The following is a 9,492-nucleotide window of genomic DNA, read 5'->3' on the forward strand; positions in this document are numbered from 1 at the left end:
CAAAACAAATAAATGTTTTATAAAATTGAATAAATTGATACAAATTACATACTCATATGATAAATAGGAATCTATCAACAAATGATATACTAAAACAAAAAAGTCATTATAAGACAGTAATCATAACAATGCATTTTAACTGTATGATAACAGAGAACAGAGACTTCATTAAGGAAGAATTATATTACACAGAATCACAAATTCATAAAATAGATCCATAACAACAGCTATATATACAACAAACAAATACAAACTAATATCAGAAAAACAGACTGGTTACATAAATCTTTAGTTACACTGTAGTAATATAGTAAAATGTATAACTATAATGTTTCAAATAATTACACCAAAATACTTGCACATCTTCCAGCTATAAATATTTAATACACAATAAATAAAAATAAACTTACCAGCGGCTGCCATTTCAGATGTACTAGTTGTTCCAGGCATAATAATTAATAAATCAACACCACACTGCAGAACAAGAGTAAGCAAATTTTGATAACATTACATGTTGCTCTTCTAATATAGCATCTTCTTCAATAAATTTGTTAGAAATTAAACAGAACACATAAAATACAATTACATAACAAATTGCTGTATTAAAAACGATACTTGAGCAAAACAGTCCTGTTTTCGCAAGCCCATGCCTACACATTCATGTAACACCTTAGCAACTTACAAGGTTATGAAACAATAGGTTATATTTTTATGTAAAACCCACCATTTGAAGCCATAATAAAAACAAACAAAACGCTTGATTAAAATGAAGTAATTCCTAGTGTACACCGAAAAAATCTCATTAACAAACAAATTAATAATTCAAAAGTATCATTATACTAACGAATCTTCAGATTAAACAAAACGTTTTAACAGCGTCCTGTTGTCCAATCAATTAGCAGCATAACCAACTTTATTCCCAGGCTACAGCTGTTACAGAATTAGTATCGAAAGGCTTTGGGTATAATTAATTTTTGTCCATATTTTTTCCCAGAAGTTAGAATATTTTATTTGAATAAAACTAACTTTTGTTTAAATTTATTTAAAAAATATTAAGAATAAGTATTTCTGCACAAGTGGAAAAGTCTAAAACGGAAAATAGTATTTTATGTGAACTGTTAATAGTAATTGTTATTTTACTTCGAGACAACAAACTACAACGATACTAGTAAGAAGCAGAGTAAATAATACGGTTATTAAACAGTAAATCCGTTATTCAGCAAGTCAAATCTCAAGTGAGAAATTTCCTAATTTCAAGATAGAAAGATACCCATAAACAAAAGGAAGCAAATGCAGTTTTTTTTCATGAATATTATACAAAATTTTAATTGCATTAATTACTATAAGACTTTTATTACTTCAAAATGAACAAATATTAAATGATTCACTTTCAGAACAGTGAAACTGTTTCTATAAAAGGGCTTTTAGGAACTGGGTAACAGCACAATCTTAATTAATATAATATAGAGTGATCCAGGAAGAAAGGGAAATAACTCAGAAACTGATTCTAGAGCTTAAAATAAAGGGAAAAGTTCATACAAACATATGTCCAAAAACGCTTTGTTATCCAGTTTTTTTTAACCTCCGGCTCCGGGACCACCGTTAGGTATTACTTTAGAGAATGAGGTGATTTATTTTTAGCGTGTGTGAAAATGCCATGTCTGACCGGGATTCGAACCCGGGAACTCCGGGTTATCGAGTTACGCTAGCGAAAGATTTCACCTGGATTTCAGTTCCCCGGTAGAAATAAGATCATAATGAATTTTTAAGACGTTATATAAAAATAAACTTGATGATTTCTTATGTTTTTGACCTGAGAAATTGAATAAAACGGGTTCCAGAACTGTATTTCCTGCAGTTTTTACGATATCTAACGTAAAACAGAAAAATTTGGCGACAAGATTTTTATTTTGGTCTGAAGTATAACTCTGTTAAATGAATAATAAATGTATAAATTTTATTACAAAAACTTGTAAAGAATTAAATTTTGAGAAAATTGATGTAATTAAAATAAAAAAAGTAAAAACGAAAAAACAACTTTAATTATTAAAAATAAAACTTAACAGAAAAATGTCATGAATTTGTAAAAATTTAAAGTAACTGTTTTTAATACAAAAAAAATCTAGAAATCTCATGATTCTGAAAATTTAAAATACTTCTAATTTACTTTTAAAAAAACTCACTGCAGTTTATATTATATTACTTTACAATAAATGTTTGAAATCTTTCGCTAGCGTAACTCGATAACAAAGCGTTTAGAGACATATGTTTGTATGTACATTTTCCCTTATCTCAAGCTCTAGAATCGGTTCCCAAACTATTTCCCTTTTCCTCTCAGTCATTCTGTATATTAAATAATTATAAAAAAATATATTAATAATGATTATATATGTGATCATTTTATTACACACATAATTTAATGGGATGGGCATACTAAATAATGTGTTTTTTAGTGATGAAGCGTATTTTCACCTTAGAGAAGTGATTCTCAACATTTTTAGATTCACGACCCCCAAAAAGTAAAAAGAAATATATAATGGATATTTCACGACCCCCCCCAACCACAACCCAATGAATCTTAGTTAAAACTATTTAGCTGCGTTGACAGCCATTCACAAGTGTAAATGGTAGTTTTCCTTATTTCAACAAATAAGGTCTGCTAAGATAATTTATGAATTATTTCTAAACATTGAAAAAAATGTAGTTGTTTTCAGTTTTTATACACTTATTTTTTAAGGTTACAAAACTTATTTGTTTTAAATATCATACCCCATGAAAAAATAATTAACTGACATATTTCAGTTGATAATGCATTTATAAAAGTTATGAACAGCTGCAGTTGTTATCTGAAGCTATGCTTAAAACTTGCTTTTCTCAATTATTGTATTGTCATATTGTTAATAAGATTCTAGTAAATAGAGTAAAGTTGTATGACTAAGTGGTATTTCCATACTATTACAACAAATTATGTAACAGAACTTTTAATGGATGGAAAATATTATTGTTCTGCTGATACTCCTTAGGCATATCTCCCTGATGGCAAACTCTTAACAAAACTTTGAAGTGTCATCAGTTACGCATAATGTTGCTTAATTTTTATACAATATTTTGAACAGACATTTCAAATAATTCTTTTTAATAAAATAAAGATTGTAAATATACTACATACATTAAACTTATTATGACTGTAGTATAAGTGAATTATTCTGTTTATTCTCAAATTACATTCTGAAAAATATGACCTACATCAGAAATGACATATAATCCTTGTACTGAAGATATGTAAAAACAACAGTAACCCATCTACAGCTAATACTCTATAGGAAGAGTTCAATGTGTCATGAATATTATATTTATTAAAATTTAATTTTTGGTTTACTACTACTTTGTCACGCTGCAAAAATTAAGTACTAAGTTTGAGATTTATAAAGTTTGATAATTTCCAAAAATGAGTCTCTTCAAGTCCTTTAACAACTCATCCAATACCTAATTTGCAGATACTGCTATATCTCAGTGCATGTTCTCCAATCCTGTCGTTCTATTGGCTTCCATTGCATTTCTAAGGTAAGACTTCTCCCTTCTCAAGATGCTGAATGTGCTTTCAGAAGCTGACTGGCAGAAGGTGACTGGCAGAGCTACCATTACCTTGAAAATTTGTATTACTTGTGAAAATGATGAGCTTGTACATACTTTGAGTGCTTTGAAAGCATCCGATAAGTCAAGTTTTCCTTGAAGAGACAACTGTCTCCATCATTTGACTTGCTTCAGTTGCAAACACTAAAGCAAGAATTCATATGTGTCATACAATTTCACTGCAGTTTCATCCATGACGTTTTTTATTTCAATCTCCAAGAATCTAAGAAACATTTATTAAACCATCATTAATAATTATCAAACTACATCTCTATTCCCCCCCGAGGGGAGAAGATCCCACCTCGTAGCGTGTCCGGTCGCTACACCACCCCCTCCGTTCCTAGCCAGTAGTGGCTTTAACTGAGGACATCTTCTCGCCCTCAAACTGATTGCGCACCACAGCTTTCAGTTCAGGCCCCGCAGAGATGCCACCGATGCAGATGTCCCGAGGAACATCTGCATCGGTAAAGTTCACCCCGAGATAGATTTATGTGTTTATGCCTTCAGAAAGAAGACAATGGACACCTGCAGCTACCACGTCGTCCTCAGGAACTAAGCTAAAAGCCTAACCGCGGAATGAAGACCCCGCGCCTAGCACTAACTTTATTGATCCAATTATCGAATGTCTCATATCCGAGCAAACTACCACTTTAACAAAACTTTCCCACTAAAGTTTAACACAGCGAAATTTAGACCTTGTTCCCTTAAGAACCCCGCTTGTTACTCGAAATGAGTTTCTTACTGACTCCGCTCCGGTCTGCCCGGGAGAGGAGAATTAACGCCTACTCCCACACAGCTCCAACACGGAGTCCCGGGTGGCATTCACCATCATTCGTAACCGCCGCCGAAACGCCGCTGCATACCACGGAAGCGGCACCCAGAGACGCCCCGCCGACAGTGTCGTTAGCTCACAAAACGCCCCCGTCGAAGCGCGACCGCACCCTCCGGGACAAGGATAACCATGCCCGTTGGCAGCGGCCGCAACTCCGCCGACAGCTTTACTCCAACAAAATAACACCAATTATTCTAACCGAGGCACGCTGCCTTAAGCGCCAACCAGGTTCCTATCACCTACTAAATCCCTTCGGCAGTCCTGCTCAGGGCGAGGAAGCGGAGGAAGCCAGCAACTATAGTCCTCTCTCTACGAGTCCTCCAGTTGACTCGTAGATCCAAAACAGAGTTTACTCTCTCGAGTTCCCTAGTAACTCTGGTACGCTCAGCTTCGTACCGGGAACATATGTGTAGGACATGGTCCACGGTGTCATCAATCCTACAGTCTGGACAGAAGCCGGAATCAACCAACCTGAACCTAGCCAATTTATCCCTAAAGGCACCATGTCCGGAGAGGAACTGTGTCGTGTGCCGATTGGCGGATACCCAGCTAACCGCTTGCAACTCTCTAACATTGGGGAATATACCATGCGTATAACGACCTGTTAAAGAAGTATTCCACCTATCTTGCCAAGAGCCAAAACCTTGGTCTTCAATCTCACGCATACGCCCAAAAGTAAGAAGGCCTCCCATCTTTGCAACATACCGCTGGCTACGTTCCGTAGCCGAAATATCCACAGGTTTGATGCCCGCGATCACAGTTACTGCCTCTCGCGAGACAGTCCTGTAACCGCCGACAACCGCTAATAAAAGAAGACGCTGGGCTCGTAATAGAATGTCCCTATAACATTAGTAACGCAAACGATGAGCCCAGACGGGCACAGCGTACAACATAATGGCCTCGCAAACACCTTTGTAAAGAATCCGCATGGTACGGAAATTTAACCCTTGATGAGAAGGGTTAAACCATCTTATGCTGAAGACTCCACAGCCGCAAAACCCTACATGCCTGTGCCGCTCTGAGCTCAATCTTAGCACGCGAACCACCCTCAACCAGCAGCAGCCCATCGTCGGCATAAGCCACAACGCGACAGCCACCGGGCAAACGGAGCCGCATGAGAGAGTCAAACTCGATGGTCCAGACTAGTTGACCTAATACACTGCCCTGTGGACATCCTTTTGACAGGGTCTTTCCTACCTACGAACTGCCGTCACGAAGGACAATAGTTCTTTCGCTGAAGTAACTCGAGAGAGTCCTAATTTCATCCCGCGTGAAACCACGCTTCTGCAATTGACACAAGGCAGAGGGCCACCACAAGATATTAAATGCCTCGGATATGTCCAAGAAGACACCGAGTACATAATTGTACTCACTGCCTGAAGCCAGATCCAGGACCCTAAGAATCGCGTTCTCTGTACTCTTACCGGGTCTAAAGCCATACTGGTCGTCCATCAGCATGTGATTCGAAGTCAGCCTACTATTGATGCGGAGGTAAAGTACCTTCTCGAAAACCTTTCCAACAACTGGCAAGAGCGTCAGAGGACGGTAAGAAGAACTGACGGTGAGGTCCTTGTCGCCACCTTTGAATAATAACTTCAAAATACCACGCTTCCAGCAAGCCGGGAGATACCCGGCGAATAAGCACCTATTGAATACCCTAGTCAACGGGCCAGGAATTACAGGCAGGGCGCGAACAAGGAACTCCACCGTAATACCATCATATCCGGGGGCTTTGTTCCTAGCCAGGCTACAGATTACTTGGCGGACTTCCGCCTCAGTAATCTCCGAAGACACAGAGTCTGTGTTGAAATCCACAACCGCCGCTCGAACTCTCCAGTGATACGAGGTCTCACCAACCTCGGTATCATCGGGGAGCAGATCGTTCATCAGAAGAGATAGAACACGATCTTTCTCAACTACAACGCCGTCTTGGGTCGAGAGAGCCGACACAAGATTGTCCTTTTTCCGCTTGTGACCAAGTACTCGATAAACAACACCCCAAGGGTCCTTATTCCCCTGCTCTTGAACAAAAGAGCGCCAGGAATCTCGCTTTGAAGTCCTAATTCTATGAAAATACTCGTTCCTTTTCTGACGATACTCCGCAAACAAGACCTCGCGCCGAGCAGGATCACGCGCACGCTTTGCGGCTCTCCTGAGTCGGCCCACGACCTGCTTTATCGCAGTCAAGTCCCGAGACCACCAACCAGCTACTCTCTCTCGACCCGTACTCCGAGGGATTGAGTTCTGCGGCTTCAACCACCGCAGAAGAGAAATTCTCTGCCAGGTTATCTAGAGGGACCACGTCCAGGGTACTAGTGAACACCCGCATCCTGGCCGCAAGAATGTTAGAAAACTTGGGCCAATCCGCCCGCCTGTGCAAGAAGCGCCCCTGCTGAACAGGGGTGTCCGCCCTAAAGACATGGCGCAGCCCACCTATCCAATCAAAAACTATGAGCCGATGATCGCTTTCGCAATCATCGACTACAGACCAGTTCAGAATCCTACCAGGGATATCCTTACCTATGGTAACATCGATGTTGGTACCAAGGAAGGTCCTCTGCAATCCCACCGCGCCGGCGAAAGTAGCCAACTCGCCGGCGACATTGAACACTTCAAACCGGTGCTGCGCGATGAAGCCTTCTAGCAGTTCACCGCCGTCATCTGTGATCCCACTGTGCCAAAGAAGCGATTTGGCGTTCGCATAAACTCCTATAAGAATAGGACGACCCGCTATCAGCCTGATAATTCTATCTCATCCTTCCAAGTGTAAGTCAGTGGGATCTCTGTACTGAAAGTACGAACTAACCACAACTAGGTCGAAACCATCCACAGCAAGCTTAACAACGACGTGATGCGTGTCAGAGGCTTGTCGTATAAAGACACTATCTATAGACTTCCCATCACAGTACGGCGGATTTACTTTCACCAACATGGAACTTATTCCAGCCTGAAAAACCTGGCAGGTCACCCTTGACAACGTACGGGTGTTGTAGAAGTAAAACATCGAGGCTCCGCTTTTCAACGACGTTACCTAACTCTACTTGGAGCACATAGGCACCCTGGGCATTGAGTTGACCGAACCTAACCACCGAGCGAGTTGAAGTAGATCTCAACCGCTCTCAAATAACTACCACACTCCCTACTGTTGATGGAGTGCCTATGATTCTTGCATAATCGCTTGGAGTTAACGCAAGTCGGAGCCTCCTTCTTTTGCGGACAATCGTCACGCTTGTGGCCCTCTTTACCACAATGCGCGCAGACCGACGAATACTTACAAAACTTGGCCCTGTGGCCAAACCTACAACATTTAAAGCACCTGTGCACGTCAAGGTATTCCTTGACGCGGCAAGAGGCAAAATCAACGAAGACTCTACCCTCGGACAAAAACTTCTGGTGGAGACCAGCACCTAATTCAAAAACTCCGTGATACCGAGAGGCATCACGCTTTCCAGACTTGAAGACTAGCCTACACTGCTCCTTGAACGTGGCCGCATCCAAATCAGTATTCTGCTCCCGAATGAGAGACAGAACTTCCTCATCAGAGAGACTCCGCTCGATGTCATATATAATGACTCGGGGCTTTCTCAACCGCTTGGGGTCCACCTTAACCTCAAGCTTCTGCACCGCTGGAGAGTCCTTGATGACTTGGACCATCTCCTTATTATCCGCAACGACTAAACCTTTGTTGGTCTCCCGTATGTCTCGAATCCTAAACCGATTCCGGTCACCACGAAGGGCTTCCCGGAAATCGCGCTTCAATTCTTGACGTGGTCTTAGAGCCCTCTGCCTTGTTTACGAAGATTACCTCCGGCTTCTTCACCGCTTTGCTGGCCTCTCGTTTGGTTTTCAGGACCTCAGCGTAGCGCCTGGACTGCACTGGGACCTGAACAACCACCTTGGGAGCCTTGACCTCTTGGGGCTTGGAGGCCAAGGCTTCCCCTCACTTACCGCCGTAAAAGCTTCCCTCAACTTGCCAAGTCGAGGGAGAATAGTTTTCCTCGCCCTCGAACTGACCCCAACGGGAAGCGACAGAAACTCTACCAAGTAGTCCAGGTCCTCCTGGACCACTTTCAACAGCAGGGCAGAACTACCAGGTCTGCCCTTAGAATTTTAAATGCCTCTACTACAGGGGAGGACCGCACCTGGGTGGGTGCCCCTCCATCGCGTCGCTTACCTCGTCCTCTGTGGAGCTAGTCGACGGTACCGGCGCTGGTTTTCTCTTCCACCTGGACTTCTTTACCTCTTGGAACTCCGACATGGCCGAAGATTCCCTAACGTACTGACAAACCAACGAAATTCTCGCTGTCTCCCTACTGACTGGTTTGCGCAAGCCCACGGTGTGACAACTACCCGCAGCCGGAGACCCTTACGTTCTCCTGTCACGCTTTGTGCCTCTTGGCCGCTGCTGGAACGATTGATTGCAATATGAATCGTACGGCAAAAAATCACAAATTACGGCCCTCGCTCTGATAAGAGCGCAGAAGGACTAAAGGCTCGGACCGTTCTGTAACGGGGGCTAACGACCAGCAGTCGTTGCCACCTTTCAGCCCCGTTGAGGCGGACACACGTCGCAGAAAGCTTTCTCCATTCACTCCCGCAAAAAGTGAAAAGATGAGTCTAAATTTCCTTGTGCTAACTGTGTTCGCAATCCTCAATTGGTAGACTTGATACCACTGGAAGGTACTCACTCGACCAGCAGCCAAAACACCAAAAGCAGATAAAAACACAGAACTCTGGACGCACTGAAGGAGACCAGAGTATCTATCAAACTACAATAAAAACAAATATTGAATAAGTTTCATAAGAATTATATTGAAAGTGAAATTGAATTAAATTGAAATTAATTTTTCAAAAAAACAAGCCAGATAACTTCACCAAAAATACAATAAGACTTAATTTCCATTTCCTCACCCCCTGTTCAAATAGAAAAGAAATTTGATAAATTCTTTTCCATTATTTCAGATAACAATAATATTGTTCAACAAAGCTACTCAACTTGAATGGCTATGTTAATGAACGATGATTTT

At 41.2% G+C, this 9,492-nt stretch overlaps 1 protein-coding gene across 3 annotated transcripts in view; it reads right to left on the reverse strand.

The window, feature by feature from the left end:
• Window positions 1–890, reverse strand: part of Ask1 (apoptotic signal-regulating kinase 1) — a 140,651-nt gene extending 139,761 nt beyond the window's left edge. For all 3 annotated transcript variants that reach the window (XR_012755838.1, XM_075361440.1, XM_075361439.1), the window contains exon 1: window positions 411–890. Coding sequence is in view for 2 of the 3 variants with exons in the window: in XM_075361440.1 (XP_075217555.1) it covers window positions 411–450 (40 nt within the window). In the remaining variant the exon portion in view is untranslated. The remainder of the gene's footprint in view (window positions 1–410) is intronic.
• Between the last annotated feature and the right edge of the window lie 8,602 nt (window positions 891–9,492).

The sequence above is a fragment of the Lycorma delicatula genome, chromosome 3 (genome assembly GCF_047948215.1).
Source record: "Lycorma delicatula isolate Av1 chromosome 3, ASM4794821v1, whole genome shotgun sequence".
Classification (NCBI taxonomy): Eukaryota; Metazoa; Arthropoda; class Insecta; order Hemiptera; family Fulgoridae; genus Lycorma; species Lycorma delicatula.